We start from the raw sequence: 17,453 nt of genomic DNA, 5'->3' as shown, positions 1-17,453 counted from the left end.
TGGGAGATCTCCAGTGTGCCAGACATGTACCAGGTTGCAGAAATACAGAGAAAAATACCAAATGGTCTCTGATCTCATGGTGCTCATTGTATACCACGGGAGACAAACATGTACCCCATGTATTATGTTAGGCATCCTATAATTTAGAGAAGAAAATAAATGAAGAGAACTAAGTTATTGAGCACATGAACTAAACACTTTATCTGTATTGACTGACAAATAGCCCTGGAAAATAAATAGTATTAACCCCATTTGCACATGAAAATCTGTAAGTTTCCTAAGATTATGGGATTAGTATATGGTGGTCCTGGGTCCCAGAAATGCTTGACCTATATGGAGATGTGGTCACTCAGTTGTTTCAGTGCCATGGAAGCAGAAAGAAGTGAGGAATTGTGGTCTCTGGAGAGCAGGAAAGAGAAGGATGGACTGAGGTAAGGGAGGCCTCAGAAGAAGTGACTTCTGACATAGATTTTATTTATTTGAGAGATAGTGAGAGCCAGAAAGATCATAGAGGGAAATGGAGAGGGAGAAGTTGACTCGCTGCTGAGCAGAGAGCTGGATGCAGAGCTCAATCCTAGGACTGTGGGATCATGATCTGAGCTAAAGGCAGATGCTCAACCAACTGAGCCACCCAGGTACCTCCTGAGATAGATCTTAAAGGATACCTAGGACATCATCAGGTGAGAATTCCAGACAGATCAAGCAAAATTATAGAGGTATTTAAACACTTGACATAGGACATGCAGAATACAGCAAAGTATTCAGGGAATACTTGTGAGGCAAGGATGTGGCCAACTAGCCCAGAGGTGGATTTTAAGGGGCCCCAAGTCCATCTTATGACCACTGAGTATTTATTCTTCTCATAACTGTTTTGTAACATGTGAAATGTCAATGGTTTGCTATGGTTTAATGGGTTGGGGTGGATATCTATTTTCTTTGTCTACCTAATATCTACTTTTTCCCCTGATAACAGCCCTTTCCTTTTGCTTTGGAAATCCTTCAATCTGATGTTATGTAGTTTTGGTAGAAGCTACTCTGCCCCCCAGTTCCAGGGGTGAGTTTATGACACAGGCTGAGTTCCAGAGCATCATATCCCTCACTCAGAATGACTGGTTCAGAGGTAACATGTGACCCAATCAGACCCAATAAGACTCAGATCTGGGCCTTTTCTCTTAACTATTGAGAAGGTAACAATTTCTAGTTTTCCTCAGGTGTTCCTAAGAGGATAGAGTATAAGCTTGTTACTGCTGGATGCCATCTTGCCTCCAAAAGGGTTGGGTTTGTCTGAAAGTTGATGCCAAGCCAGAGAGGGAAAAGCCAGGAATAGAAGAAATAAAATTGAGTCTTTGTGTTATTACTTGTGTACCTGGATCTAGCCATGGCCAGACTTTCCTTGAAGTGAGACTCCTCTTTTTGCTTAACACAATATGATACGATTACCATTACCTGTAATCAAGAGTCTTGACTAACACGAAGGTAAATACAACCTAAATAAAGTAAACTAATGATATCATACTATATCATATCATACATATCATCAGTGTGTCAATTATCTTGGCCTACAAAAATCAACAGAAGCCGGTAGATATACAAAGAAAGGAGTAAATGTTTGTTGAGGATCTACTTGTGACATACTGTCAGATTTGTGCCTCACAAAACCCCTATGAAGTCTAACACATGAACCCCTTTTATAAATGAAGAAATGGAGCTGAAGGGATATGAAGTTATTTCTTACATGGCTACTAAGTATTAGAGCTTAGATTTGAATTCTGGTCTTCTACTTCTAAATCCAGTGCTCTTTCCATGACTGCATGACTGCCTCACACTAGGGCAAGTTTCCTGGTACATAATAAATGTTCAATAAGTATTTATAAAATAAACTAAAATCCTGGACATGCACAACTTTAAAATAATTTGGTGATGGTGAAGAGAACCAGGAAGAAATGCAACTTACAGTGGCCTAGGGAGTGCCTGGCCAGCTTCGGGTCTTGGGGGCAGGCCTTTGTCTGGACAATGTGGCTCACAGGGTCCTGCTTTCTGGGCAGCATGTTCATGTTGCCTCTCTGGACTTTCATCACCTGGTTTCTTCCCAGCATCCCTCCACAGGCAGCCTCCTAAACATATTCAACAGGGAGATTGCTGTAGATCTCTGACTTACCTGCTCCGTTGGCCACTTACTTGCACTGTTCTTCAATCAGTTATTCCTCACGCATAACAATTTATTATGGTACTGAACACAGTCTCCCTAGACTAAGTTTCACAAGGATGCAGACCACGTCTTTTGCTCATTTCTGAATGGCCACAGAACACCCAGCACAGAGGCAGCCCCAAAGGAGGCAGCCAGGATATAACCAAGCACTGACTACAGAGCAGACTTTTCATGTATCTTATCTCACCTAATATCCATGACACCCCATTAGGAAAATATCATTAGTCCACATAATAAGGACTTTAGAAAGGTGAAATAATTGGTCTTCAAATACTCTGGTCTCACAGCTAGTAGTCTACCAGGGTAGGACTTGAACCCGTGCTCTTGACCACCAAGGGATGCTGTGTTCCTTTTGCCTCACATTTCATCTTTCCTCCTGCCATTCTTCTGTTCCTCCTCATTTCCCCACTGCAGTGTTTGTCAAACACTAATGCTGGGTTCTGGAGTTACAGAGAAGCCATGGGCGCAGTGGCCTACACACTGATCTTGGAGACAATACACACAAACATTCAGGTACAATGTGGCAAGTGCTATTTGCAATTGTATTGTTCACTGAGACAGAAACAGAGGAGGGGAGGTCAGTTCTCTTGGCTGGGAGACAGGGTGGAAAAAGACTTCCACAGTAGGTCTTATTAAAGAGTATTTTGAAATGTAAATAAGAGGGGGATCCCTGGGTGGTGCAGCGGTTTAGCGCCTGCCTTTGGCCCAGGGCGCGATCCTGGAGACCCGGGATTGAGTCCCACGTCAGGCTCCCGGTGCCTAGAGCCTGCTTCTCCCTCTATGTCTCTGCCTCTCTCTCTCTCTCTCTCTTTCTCTGTGACTATCATAAATTTAAAAAATAAAAAAATAAAAAAAAAGAAATGTAAATAAGAGATTGACTGAGGGGGTAAAAGAGTACCGGGAGGACAAATCAGCACGAGCAAAGGCACGGGTATCTGGAGCAATATTAGCGTCCTCAGACAGGTATGTGAAGGCTGATGCTGAGGGAAGAGTGGAAGAAGCAGGGAAAAAAGATGAGATGAGAAGATATAACAGAATGAGGCTGAGTAATGCAGGGTCTTTTGTGCAAGATTCAGTGTGGGCCTCACTGAGCCCCAGGCAGCAATCTGAGTTAGATGTGCATTTCAGAAAGATCTGGATGGATTGCCAGGAATAGACATTGGGAATCAAGAAGAATTACAGGCTTTCTGGCCATTTATCAGCTGACAATGGGAGAGGAGATTACTGTCCTTCCGACCGCAAGTGGGCAGGAGGGTTGACTATGACAATACATCTGAAAGTACTTGGAAAAGCTGAAGTACTTAGCAGATATAAAGTATGAGATTTCCTGAGTCCTTGGTGGGATCTGGGCAAACTAAAAGGAGAATATAAGGAGGGGCACTCTTTTAAGTCACATAGCCAAGAGTGAAATTTTTAATGGGGAAAAATGACAGTGATAAGTCAGAGTTTCACATAAGTGCAGTGACTGCCTTCCTTCACTGTGGCACCTAATAAAATGGTACATAGGTTCCCCTTGGGCTGTCCTTGGGAATGCTTTCTAGGATCAGTTTGAACCACAGGAGATTCTGTAGTTAACTGACTTACCATTTATATCTGACCACAAATCGCACTGCCCAGCTATACCACCCACATTTATCTAACATAGTCCAAGTAAGTTTTAACAATTTCCAAAACTCAAATCCACTCCATAAAAGCAGAAATATGTCCCTTCAGTGGTAGCTTGACCTGGCTCTTGTCAAATGGCCAGCATTGATAAAGAACATATCCCCCACTTTTGCTCTTTCATGGTCAGTATCCCTAACCATGGTCCCCTGTTGTTTTTCTCATGCTCCTGATTAACCCCTTTCTGATCTCTGGCCTCATTGCCCACTTATGTCCTTGCCTTCCCTCTGGACTCAGTATGCAATGCCGCTTCCCTAACTCTGGTCCTTGTCTTTCATAATTAGCGACTTACTTCTTCCTTGAATTATGCTGCTTCGTGATATTCTATAAACACACAACCTGGTCCAGCCTGGCCTTTGGGCTTACACACCAGTTCAGGCCCATGCCACCAACAAGCTGTTTGACTTACTCAAGCCCTACAGATGGAACTGGAACAACCTGATATTATAAGATAGGCACTTCTCAAATAGGTTTTTAGAATATTCTGAGCATTAGTAGCAGTGCTGATGGTATCAACCATTTAAGCCTCTGACCACTCTGTTTTGAAAGGGATAGTGTCAATTGGATATGAATACGCACACAGATACAGTATTTACTAATGTCATAATTAACAATGTACTTCATTTTTACAGTATCTTATGGTTTACAAAGCATTTTCACATACATTACTTCATTTTATCATCACAAATGAGAATAGAATCAGGGTGGAACTGAGGATGGTAACTGGGTAGGGATTATTTATTTTTCTCTTACAGATGAAATGACTGAGCTCAGAAAGTAAGTCATTCTCCTAACCAGGACCTCTGAGCACATACCTTAAGGAGGCCCTCCCTCCAGGGTAGTTTAATTGCAGGGCACGGCACCCAAATGAGTGCCTATGTTTCACCCCCTGAATGCCTTGCTGAACTCACATTAGTCCCAGCCCTACTCCTAAGGCCTGCTTAGGAGTGGCCATGGCCAGTAAGTAAAAACCCTGAAGCTAGAGCTCAGTGTTACTATCAAGTTCATCTCTTTGATAAAATACCCAAGACCCACTGCATCTTCTGACTTTCTCTGGAGAGCTGTGTCTCAGCCACTAAAAAGTCACTCCATGCACTACTCCTATGACATGCCTCAACTGGACTGTTTGGCCTGGAACCCTAGAACACCAATACCTTGAAAAGATGGCTTGAAGGTAGATCCTTCTTTGGTTTTCGAGGTTCCAATCCACATGGTTCTTTTTCCTTCTTTTTATCTTCATCTTCATGTTTAGAGCTTAGATGTGAAGAGACATAAAGGGAAAAGTGAGGGTTAGACCGTTTAGGTCATAGGGTACCACCCAATACCAAATGAAATGAATGGAAAAAATGAACAACATGAATAATACCCTTTTTCTCCCCAGCTTCTTCTAAGATGAGGATCAGGTCACTCATTAGATAAATTTGCTGAGTTTCTACCTGCCCCAATTAATGTCAGAATGAATCCCTGCTTAAAATCTCCTAGGAACTCCTCATTGCCTGTAGGATAAAACATAAGCTCATTGTGATCTGGCCGCAACCTTTCTTTCCAACCCCATCTTCTTCTGCTCCTTTCCTCCACTTTTGCTCTAGATTCTCATATTCTCCAAACCTACCATCCTAGCTCAAGCAACTCCTCCTTTTTCTTTGCTATTTCCCCTTACAGACATGCCTCCTGCATCTTTTATTGTGGGGAACACAATACCCTTCTCAATTTGTCTGAATTGTCTTACTTCCAAGAATCCTTCCCTGATTCTCCCAGTCATACCTTCTTGCCTGCTGCCCCAATACTTTATCCTTCTATCTTGCATTACAAAGCACTGTCTATGGATCTGCCTTCAGTTCCTCCACTTTGCCTTGTAAACTAACAATCAAATTTAAAGAGGCAGAGCTCTGCTATTTCTATATGTATCTCCAGCACTAACACCGTGTAAACTGCAGCAGCAATATAGCACAGTGCCTGGCACAGAGTAGTACTCAGCCAGCCTTCCTTAAGGAGATGAATGATTTCTGTGCACCAGTGTACAGACAGCAGCTGCACTGAAGGGGCAAGGTAGACAGTGTCATGAAAAACCCAAGGACCAAGGAAAGAATGCTAAGGAACATCAACACCCAAATGAGAACTTCTGCTTCTGGCATACTGAACTAGATTGACAACCACATTTATGTGGAAGGCAGAAAAAGAAGAGCCCTCAAAGAAACTCAGAAAAGGATGTCATCAAGGGAGGAAAAACACCAGAGATAGTAATGTTCTGAAAGACAATGGAGAGAGTTTTGAGGAGTTTCATTCATTCATCTAATTACTGAGCACTGTGCCCACTGTTAAGGCCATATGCAGTTTCGTGATGATTGGGGGCTGTGAGGGAGCCCACTATACATACCTCTTCCCACAAGTCTAAGATTAGCCTTTCTAAAAAATCGAATTTTCTCATTTTATAAATGAAAGGTCACAATGCGAATCTCAATGGTTGCCATGAGAATTGAGATGTGAGTAAAATGCTGAAAGCCTAGTATTGTTCAGAGCACATAGTGGACCCACAATAATTGTTGGTGTCCTTTTCTTCATTGAAGCATTTGCTGTGTTAGAATTACCCAATTCTTAGGTTCTCATTGCACATTGTTCGTATTTCTCCTAAAACATTAGCTGCCTTGTTGATGTATATGCCCTTGGTAATCCATTTTGCCCCTCAGTTCTTGTCTGGTAGTCTCGACATAGCTGGATCTCCATAAATAATTATAAAATTAAATTCAGTATTGTGGGGCACCTGGGTGGCTCACATCTGCCTCCTATTCAGGTCTTAATTCCAGGGTCCTGGGATCAAGTCCCACAACAGGCTCCCCACAGGGAACTTGCTTTTCCCTCTGCCTATATCTCTGCCTCTCTTTCCCTGTGTGTCTCTCATGAATAAATAAATAAATAAAATCTTTTAAAAATTCAATATTGTGACTCCTAGGAATACCATGAGGGAATGGAGTATGTTATTTCTGCTTTGAAACTCTTGTGGCTTCCCCTGACCTATAGTATAAAGTCTAAATCTGTGCTGTCCATGTGTAGCTATTGTACATTGAAATGTATCAGGTCCAAATTGAGCTGTAAGTATAAAAAATATTTGGATCTTGAAGACTTGTTATGAAAAAAGGATTATGAAATACTTTAAGTAATAGTTATTATATGGATTACATGTCAAAATGATAATATTTTGGATGTACTGGGATAAATAAAATGCATTATAATTAATTTTACCTGTTTCTTTTTACTTTTTAACAAATGGCTACTAGAAAAATTTTAAATAACGCCAGTGGTTTGCCTTATAGTCCCATTGGACAGGACTGGTCTAAATGGTAAATTAGGGAGTGCAGGCCTGGATCCAGTTCTGCATACTCCCCTGGCTTTGTTCCTGCTGCTCCCAAGGCATGATCCTTGTTTGTGGAGTTCTAGACAAACCTCAGTGTTGAACACTGTCTTTGCTCACACTTTTTCTTGTGCCTGGAACATACATTCTGACATTTTCACCTGGCCAATTCCTACAGGTCTTTCTAGATTGAACTCAGTTGTCAACTCTTCAAGAAATCATGCACAGAGCCTCATCTCTGCTTCTATAACTATTTAGCAGTGATTATATTATATTTTAACTTTTTACTTATATTGTCATTTGCCCATATAGCCTCTTACCCCCAACCATTCTGGCTTCCATGCCCATCTTGAACCAAGGGCAGAGAATATATTCTCTCCATTTATGTGCCTTAGAATCTAGTAGCAACTGAACAGAGTAAAAACTCAAGAAGCATTGAATTAATCATTTGATATGTGCCTACCAATTGCTCAGCACCATGCTAGAGGGTAATTATGGGGAACATAAATAGAAGCAGGCCAGGACTCAAGGAGAGAAATGAAACAGGCTTCCCTCATGATCCAATGCTTGTATTTTTTGCCTTAGCAAGGGAGCTTTGATACTTGCTTCTCCATACCTCACCAACCATGATTACTCTAATGCATTAGAAATAACTCCAGGGAAAGAATGGTAGACACAGACTCTGAAAAGCCGGGTAAGAGCATGGCCCTTACCAAGGCCCTGCGCTGGACCTAGAAGTATGAGAGGCATCAGGAATACCAAGAACAAGAAAACACAGGCCCTCCTCACAAGGAGCTCACAGACAAGGTGGCAAAAGGGGGAGGAGAATAAGGAGGAACTGGCATGTTAGCAAACAAATGACACACGATGATGTTAGTGCAAATGGTGTACCTTACAGAAAAGGGACTGGATACTTCTCTTTGAAGGAGAGGAATTAGGAAGGCTTCTTACAGGTGGGGATGTTTGATGGTCAGTAGGTGTTCGCCAGATCATTCAGTTGGGTGAATTAATGAATTAAGGGAGCAAAGGCACAGAAACTTGGAACAGCATGGTACATTTTGGAAACTAAGTTCTTTGGGAATCACATGATGGTTATATGCCTATTTGTGTGATTCCCACAGTCCAGGAGTCCCTGGGGCTAGTGGCCAGGTCCCCATCACTGCTACTGCCCCAGTGATTAGCAAGAGGCTGGCACATGTTGGAGACTCAGTTAAGTGTTTACTGATGAGTGTGATGTGGGCTAGAACAAGGCAGGACACGTGAGTACTTTCTCTGTACCAGGTACCTTATGAGGTGCTGGGGAGGCTGACCTGAGTCAGTTTCTGCAAGCATAGCTGGCCCATTGAGAAAAACAAGCCATCAGGGGGGTCAGTGGTTAGATCGATGCTTTATTTGAAGATAAAACTCACCTAAATTCTGGGTAGAGACCACTCTTCCACGGCTGAAAGGAAAGATGGAAATGGTCATTTTCATAAACTAATCCAAACCATGCCTTTGTTGTGTGATTACAGATCATTAGAGACTTGACCAAAAGACAAAGCAGGTGAGGTCTCAGGACAGAGCAAAGTGGACACTGACAACAGAAAATTCTAGGAATCCTGGCCAGTGGAGCTGAAGTCAGTGTGAAAGGAAAACAAGAATTCCCAAAGTTATAGTACATGCCAGAGGCAATGTATAAACTGACTTAGAAGAATTGTCCTCCGCATGTTTTTCCAGGAATGCATCTGTAGAATGAAAGCTTTCCAATCATTTGGGAAAATATGTGCTTGTGATATTGGAGTAATGTTTCTGTGGGCAGAAGGGGTAACACAAGTGTATCAGTCATGCTAGGAAGTCTCCCTTTCTGGTCATGCACCCTCTGATCTGAAATCAGCTCTCATATGATCTAGATTTGGCACTGTTAAGATTATGTTCCAGTGACCACAACATGGCTCATTTATTCAGTCTTCATATAGATCTGATTCATTCATTATTTTGAATCTAGATAAAAATGCTGAAGAAAACAGAAAATAGCTAAGCCTTGAAAATGCTGCCACCAAGACCAGTCTATTAGCTCATTTGCCCTCCTTTGAGGAAAGCCCTGCCAGCTTTCATTCAGGGACTACTGGTTTTTATTTTCCATATAATTCTAAGAAACTGGTGGCAGCTGGGGTAGAATGATAAGTCAGATGGACCTCTACTATATTATTTACAGGTTTAACCTCCCTGAGCCTCCAGTTCTCACCTGTAAAATGGAAGCAGTGATACTAGATCACTGGGGAACACTGAGGATTAAGTGCTTCCACTTTTGTACAAGTGATGCTCTTCCATGTGAAAGACTCCCCGCTAGACACAAAGATGTTGACAAAGAGATAATAACTGTCGGAGAACAGACAGCAGTGACTACAAACAGACTTGTGGGGCCTTGGTGGAAAAACAACTAGCTCCTAACACCTAACAAAGGGCTAAGAGCATCACATAAAGAAGAGCATGAACTGTACCCACTCAGTCTGTTATGTTCCAGAGGATTCCATGTCATCAAGACAGGGTAAGACCCAGACAAGAATACTGAGATGAATGCAATAGACATCTGAAAATTAAGATTTAAAAGTTAAAAATATGGGGTTCCTGGGTGGCACAGTCAGCTAAGTGTCTGACTCTTGGATTCAGCTCAAGTTGTGATCTCAGGGTCCTGGGATTGAGTGCTGTGTTTGGGTTCTGCACTCAGCAGGGAGTCTGCTTAAGACTCTCTCTCTCTCTAATAAATAAATCTTAGAAAAAAAGTTAAAAATACTTTCATGCTTTTTTTTCTCTTGAATCGGATAAACTCTAGTTATTTACAGAGTTCACTTGTGCAGAAAGGTTTATTATTTGGAGATGTTGCCAGATAATTGAACCATTTTAATGGAATGTTTCTACTCTCATTAATAAGAATAATCATTTATAGCTTTCAAGCTAGAAAGTGTATACAGAAATGAATGGGCGTTTCCAATAGGGGTAAGAAAACAAGCAGGAAGATGAAAGATCTTGATTAAGTGAACCTCGGGAGAGAAGACTAACCTTAATTGACCCATTACAACATGAGGTAAGCACCTACTGTGTGCCAGGTGCTGTACTAGGAGCTTACCTACTTTGAGTTCTCTCAGCAATTCAGTGAAACAGGTGTAAACTCCCTTATTTATTGAGCATCTACTACAGCAGATGTGGTAACCACAGGGCATATACTTCCTGCCCTTGTGAAGAATACACCATTCTACAGAAGACACAACTGGAGCTCAGAGAGGTAAAATGTTGGAAGAGATGCGGGCATTTACTGTCAAACTGTCTACCTGAATTTACCTTACTCTCGTTCCCACAATGACCTCAGAAGTTAATAATAGTTGCCTCAGGGCAACTTCTATTATCTCTATTTTACAGGTGAAGAAATGGAGGTTCAAGATCACACAGGCAGGAGCTGGGATTGAGGCCAGCAGGGACTCTGTTTGGGCCCTAATCAAGTTGCTCCAAAGTGGCACCTAGCACTGTGCCCACCAGGAGCCAGAAAATGTGCCTTCAGAGGGCTGGCCATTCTTATGAAAGCGCAGAATATACAAATTTGGCTTGTGTCACAGCACTCCTGTCTCTGAAGGGACCGTTATTAAAGGCTAGTTGATGCTGGCCGCCATAGATAAGGGGCCGGGAATGGATTAGGACCAGCTTCTCCCTCCCCCCACACCACCTCTTCTATCTCTGTTATTACAGGCTACAGAGTCTTAGCAGCTGGAGTCTTGGAAAAGCCTCAGGAATAGGGGGTGAGGGGTTGGGGAGGATAGGAACCAAAAACAAAGAAAGACCTTTCTCTTTGCTCGTAAAAGAAACTACAGTCAATTCTGTATACCTGCTGTAGTTATAAAGTTGGTAAAAAGAGGAAACAGTACCTTTTGAGGTTCTTCAATTTCAACTTCATAAGTTGCTAAAATAAATATGAAAAAGAATCATATCAAAGACAGTTTATTCACCCGTTTCTTACAGCACCCAGGATTCAAGCAATTATGAAGGGCTGCATAATTCAGTTTTCTCAACCTTCAGAGCATGGATCTATGTGAGGCTTTGTGTGTGTGGTTTGGGGGAATTCTCGGGTCACTGATCCTGGCTTTCATCTCTCTGGGGGTTTCCAGGATGGAATGTATGGTCAGTGAAAACACGTGACATAATCTGTTTCCTGTCTCGGTAAATAGATGGATACTCCATGCTTAAGAGACGGCATTGAAACTCAGTGGTTGCAATCCTAAGTGGAACTTGGAAGAAAAGGGAAGGGAAAAAAATTCCCCCTCCAAAAAGAGCCTAGATCCCACTTCCACAAAATGAACTCCATTTTAGGCTTGTAAGTGTTTTTCTCCGTGACTGTTTTTTTCCCCCTAGTACAGCTTGAAAAGAGGAGACTGGCCACCCACAAAGGTTTGAATTCCTTTTGATTTTTTTTCTGATAGTTCTGTGGATTTTATTGAATGAGATGATGCCAACCTTAATTATTAACAAACACAAGAAGTAGCAAGAATGTGAGTTCAGAGCTCAGTCCTACCACTTCCTACCTGTGGGATTACAGACAAATTACTTCATTTTCTTGAGACTTGATTTGCTCATTTGAGAAATGCAGTCAATTAGTACCTGCTTTACACAGTTAACAGGGAGATTAAAGGAGATGATGTAAGAAATGGGACATATCTAGCAGAGCACCAGATGTTGTATAGAAAGTGATTTTTTTTTAAATAAAATTGCTTATTTGATTTTTCTTTGCTGAAATGTCATCTAGGGGCATGTGGGTGGCTCAGCGGTTGAGCGCCTGCCTTAGACTCAGGGCATGATCCCGGGGTCCTGGTTTGAGTCCCACATGGGGCTCCTGCAGGGAGCCAGCTTCTCCTGCCTATCTCTCTCTCTCTCTCTCATGAATAAAGTCTTTTTTAAAAAAAGAAATGTCATCTATAAAAGTTTTCCCCTACTATTAATGAATATGTGTGCACAATAAGTAGGACTCCCCCTGTTTTTCTTCTCTTTCTTGCTGCTATGGTTCTGAAGCTTCAGTTCAGAAAAGTGACCAAAAAACAGGTTGCATTTCTTAAAAAATGGACTCTATGCCCAGTGTGGAGTCCAATGTGGAGACCCTGATTGAGACCTGAATCGAGATCAAGACCTGAGCTGAGATCAAGAGTTGGATGCTTAACAGGTGCCCCTTGTTTTGCATTTTGAAGCCATTATCGTTCTACACAGAAAATCCATTGATAAAATAAATGAAATCCTAGTTTTCTTTAGGGACTGTCTGCACATGATTGACACAAACACATAAAATTCTCTGTGAATGATTAATGCTATGTACTTCAACTTGAGTTATTGTACACTTTTATTTTTACTGATTTTTGAATCAAAATGTATTATTTTGCTATTGCTTGTATTAAGAGCTTTGTTTAGTTATTAACACGTAATAAATATTTGCTTATGATGCAGTTTGCTCCATCTCTATTCCAAATATGAATTTCTTTTCCAATTTTAAAAATGATAATTTCCCTCTCCCAATTTAGCATTCTTTGGTTTTCAAAGAATTAATAAATCATGATCTTCTTGCTTCTCATTGCTACCTGGGGACAGAGGTGATATGATTTTGTCTTAGAAATGGAGAAACTAAGTCTCAGAGGAACCTTACTTGCCAAGGCTAGTACGCAAAAATACACACTGAAAAATGCATTCGTAATTTGAGTATGCATTTTTTTAAACAAAGTAGAGGTTCTTCTAAGATAAGTTTTGCCATCACAACCTGCTCCCAAGGAAGGAATATAAAGGACAAAGGATTGTACCTCAGGGGCTCAGGAAGGGAAAAGGAGTCATAAGAGGAGGATGCAACCCACAGCACTGGGACCCATTCTCTCCCCTGAAGAGCTTTATTCTAGCTGGGGAAAAAGGGACACACATCACAAGATGGTCCTCAGCACCCTCCAACTGCTAGCACCGTAACATGACTGCAGCTTGCAGGCCTTTGGCTCTTTCTCCGTGTACTAACTCCCCGCATGACCTTGGAAAACCAAGGGGTGAGAAGACTATTACTAAAAATATAAAAACAGTAATAAAAAGCAGATAACATTTTTTTATACTTACAGATAGCAGGCACTATGCTGTGTTTAAATGTATGATTTCACTTAGTTCATACAATGATCAATACCGACACCCCATTTCACTGATGAGGAACAGATGCCCAAAGAGTGAAGTAACTTGCCCAAGGTCACTCTATTAGTTAATGGTTTTCAAACTTCCTTCCAGCCACAGAATCATTCGTTTAAATGGAATATTGCTCATGAGCATACGTAGAACTTCTCTGGTTGATGTTATCCTCAAGAGTCTCCAGTACCTCTCAGAACAGTCCTAGGGCCTATGAAGCACAGTTTGAATGGCTGGTCTAGATTACCTCTGAGAACAATTCTGCAGAGCTTCTAGAATAGCGTAAATCCTGCTTATCCACATTCTGGATAAAAGGGCAAAGCCTCAGAAAGGCACCAGTGCTGAGCTGTGCACCCCCAAGGAGATGGTCTTTGTTTTCCTGACATTGTTCGAAGGACAAAGTCATGCAATGGTGACAGTAAAAGCTAACAGCATCATCCTTCCGTTTCTTTTCCTCCCTCCCTCTTCCCATTTCCTCCAGAAAGTTATAATTTAGATTCCTCGCCCTTGGTGGGCAGAGAATGAAAGAAATATCCATTTGAATTAATCTTTGTAGAATATGTGAGACTTACATTGATATTTATTTTATTTTTACCTGTGGCTATTCAATTGCTCCAACACCATGAAAGGCTATCTTTCCCATTAAATTCCATTTTACAATTTTGTAAAAAAAAAAAAAAAAAAAAAAAAAAAAAAATCAGTTGGATGCATTTGTGTAGGAGTCAGCTCTGGGTTCTTAATTCTGTTCCATCATGCTGTGTGTCCTTCCCCATCAATGCCACACAGTTTTGATTACTAGAGCTGTAATTCTTGAAATTAGGTAGTCTGCTACCTCTTACTTTTTCAAAGTTGTTTTTTTATTTTAGCTATTCTAGTTCCTTTGCTGTTCTATATACATTTTAGAATAATCTTGTCAATATTTACAAAAGACCTGGCTGGGATTTTTTATAGGAATTACAGTAAACCTGTCTATCAACCTGGGGTGAATATTTTTTCTACATAGTTTTCCAATCCATAAACATGGCATATCTCTCACATTTATTTATGTAGGTTTTCTTTGAATTATTCCATCAGCAATTTGTAGTTTCCAAAATTTAAGTCTTGTAATGTTTTGTTAGATTCAAACCTAACTATTTCTCTTTCTTTAGCTATTTTGAATATTATACTATTTTCCAATTTTAGGGGATGCCTGGGTGGCTCAGCAGTTGAGCGTCTGCCTTCAGTCCAGGGCATGATGCTGGAGACCTGGGATTGAGTCCCATGTCGGGGTCCCCGCATGGAGCCTGCTTCTCCCTCTGCCTGTGTCTCTGCCTCTCTCTCTGTTTCTCCCATGAATAAATAAAATCTTTAAAAAAAGATTGAACACATTTCCCAATTTTAGTGTGTTCATTGCTAGTCCATAGAAATAGGGCTTCATGTTTATCTTGTATTCTGTGACCTTGCTGAACTCATTTATTAAGAACTAAGAACTTTAAGAGGAACTCTAAGAACTTTTTCTGTTTTTGGTAAATTCCCTGGGATTTTCTACCTAGGTAATCCTGTCATCTGAAAATAAGGACAGTTTAATTCTTGATTTGAATATCTTTTATTTCCTTTTCTTGACCTATTACACTGACTAGAACTTGCAGCACTATGTTGAATAGGAGTGGTAAGAGTGGACATCCTTGCCTTGTTCCCAACCTCTGGGGGAAAGTATTTAAGGTTTCTCCATTAAGTATCATGTTAGCTATAGGCCTTTTTTTTTTTTTTAATGCTCTTTTTTTCAAGTTGAAGAAAGTACCCTCTATTCCTATTTTTCTGAGGTTTTTTAAAAATCATAAATAGTAATTGAATTTGTCAAATGCTTTTTCTGCATAGATTGATAGGATTGTGATTTTTCTTGTTTAGGCTGTCAATAAGAACTTTATTGATTGATTTTGATTGATTTTTGAATATTGAACTAGCTTTGCATCCCTGAAATGAACAGCATTTGGTCATGGCATAATTCTATTTTATATCTTGCTAAATTCTATTTGCTAATATTTTGCTAAGGATTCTTATGACTATACTTATGAAGGATGTTAATCTGCAACATTCTTCTTGTGCAGTGCTTCTGTCTGGGTTTGGTATGAGGGCAGTACCAGTTTCTCAAAATGAATCAGTAAGTGTTTCCTCCTTTTCCATTTTTCTTGGAAAGATTGAGTAGAATTGGTGTTAATTCATTTTTAAACACTTAGTAGAATTCTCCAGTGGACCAGCCCTAGACTTTGAGATGATCTTTTTGCAAGTTTTATGTTTTATTAATTAATTAATTTTTATATTTTAATTCCAGTATAGTTAACATACAGTGTTCTAGCTTTTTTGGTAGTTTCAAAATTATGGCTTCAATGTTCATAAAAGTTACAGGGCTATTCAAGTGATTAATATTGAGTGGTTTGAGCTTTTTGAGGAATGTTGCATCTTTCAGTTGTCAAATTTAGATATGTAGAATTGTTCATAATATCCTCTTATGGTCCTTTTGATGTTTGTAGAGTTTGTAATGATATCTTTGTTTCATTCATGATACTGTTCATTTGTGTCTTCTTTCTGTTTCTTTGTTAGTCTTGCTAGAGGTTTGTCGATTTTATTGATCTTTTCAAAAACAAGCTTTTGCTTTCATTGATTTTTCTCTACTGTTTTTCTGTCTTCAATTTCATTTATTTCTGTTCTTAATCTTTATTCTTTCCGTCCTTCCACTTACTTTAGATTTATTTTCTCTTCTTTTTCTATGTTCTTGAGGTAGGATCCTACACTTAAGGATTTTCTTCTTTTTTAATGTAAGCATTTAGTGATATTAATTTCTCTTCTGCATTCCTTAGACTGTGTCCTGCAGATTTTGACATATTTTCATTTTCATTCATTCAATATATATTTTTATTTTCCTTTAGAAATGTGTGGCTTTGTTTCTAAGTGTTAGGAGAGCTTTCTGTTATCTTTTAGTTACTGATTTCCAGTTTGATTACATTGTGGTCAGAAAATACATCATGATTTCAGTTTTTTTCAAAATGTGTTGTTTTATAGCCCAGAATATGGTCTACCTTGGTATATGTTTATGGGTGCTTGAAAAGTATATGTATTCTGCTTCTGTTGCATGTTCTATAGATGTCAATTAGATCCTGTTGCTTGATGGTGTTGCTGAATTCTTCTGTATTCTTGCTGATTTTCTGAGTAGGTGTTCTGTCAATGTGCAGAGAGGGGTGTTAAAGTTTCAAACTATGAGGCCATTTGTCTATTTCTTATTTCAGTTTGTGTGTCACATATATTACAGCTCTGGAGCCTGGTGCACACACATTTAGGATTGTTTTGTCTTCTTGATGGATTGACCCTATTATCATTACATAATGTCTTTGCATCTCTTGTAATTTTCTTTGCTCTGAGGTTTACTTTAGCAGTTATTAATAGCCACACTTACATTTTTAGATTAAATTTACATCTGCTAATCCATCTTTTTTAATTGGCATATTTAGGCAATTTATATTTAATGTAATTAACGCAATTATTGATATATTATGACTTAAGTCTGCCCTTTATTTTTTATTTACTGTTTATTCCATGTTCTCCTTCTTTGTTTGATATTTCTTGCTTTCTTGTGAGTTACCTGAACATTTTTGAATTATTTTTTATTTATCTATAGTAGTTTAAAAAAATTATTAATCTCACTGTATAGTTGTTTTAGTGGTTGCTCTAGGGATGACATTATATATACACATAAAATCACAGTTCTACTGATATGGACATTTTACCAGTTTACATGGAGTATAGAAACCTTATTTCCTTCTATGTCCCTTAACTGTTTCCTTATAATGGTTTTCTGTATTTATTTTGTATACATTTAGAACTAAACCAGGTAGTGTTAAGAGTTTTTGCTTCAATCATCAAACTTAATTTTAAAAACTCAAAAGAAGGGAAATATGTCACATTTACTCACATTTGTATTCTTTCCATTATTCTTTCTCCTGAACTGATGCTTCAAATTTCTTCCTTTTATCATTTCTTTTCTGCCTAGAAAGCTTCCTTTAGCCATTCTTTTAAGATAGGTCTGCTGGAACA

At 39.7% G+C, this 17,453-nt stretch overlaps 1 protein-coding gene across 2 annotated transcripts in view; it reads right to left on the bottom strand.

Annotated features, from left to right (window-relative positions):
- The window catches only part of FYB2 (FYN binding protein 2), a 128,437-nt gene that overhangs the window by 41,904 nt on the left and 69,080 nt on the right, over positions 1 to 17,453 (bottom strand). For both annotated transcript variants that reach the window (XM_025427772.3, XM_025427771.3), the window contains exons 6-9: positions 11,117 to 11,151; positions 8,630 to 8,661; positions 5,026 to 5,125; positions 1,955 to 2,114 (exon numbers count right to left, since the gene is read on the bottom strand). In XM_025427772.3, coding sequence (XP_025283557.3) covers positions 1,955 to 2,114; positions 5,026 to 5,125; positions 8,630 to 8,661; positions 11,117 to 11,151 — 327 coding nt within the window. The remainder of the gene's footprint in view (positions 1 to 1,954; positions 2,115 to 5,025; positions 5,126 to 8,629; positions 8,662 to 11,116; positions 11,152 to 17,453) is intronic.

The sequence above is a fragment of the Canis lupus genome, chromosome 5, assembly GCF_003254725.2.
Source record: "Canis lupus dingo isolate Sandy chromosome 5, ASM325472v2, whole genome shotgun sequence".
In the NCBI taxonomy this organism is placed as follows: Eukaryota; Metazoa; Chordata; class Mammalia; order Carnivora; family Canidae; genus Canis; species Canis lupus.
The sequence above is the reverse complement of the archived record's forward strand: the minus strand, read 5'-3'. Positions and strand labels throughout refer to the sequence as shown.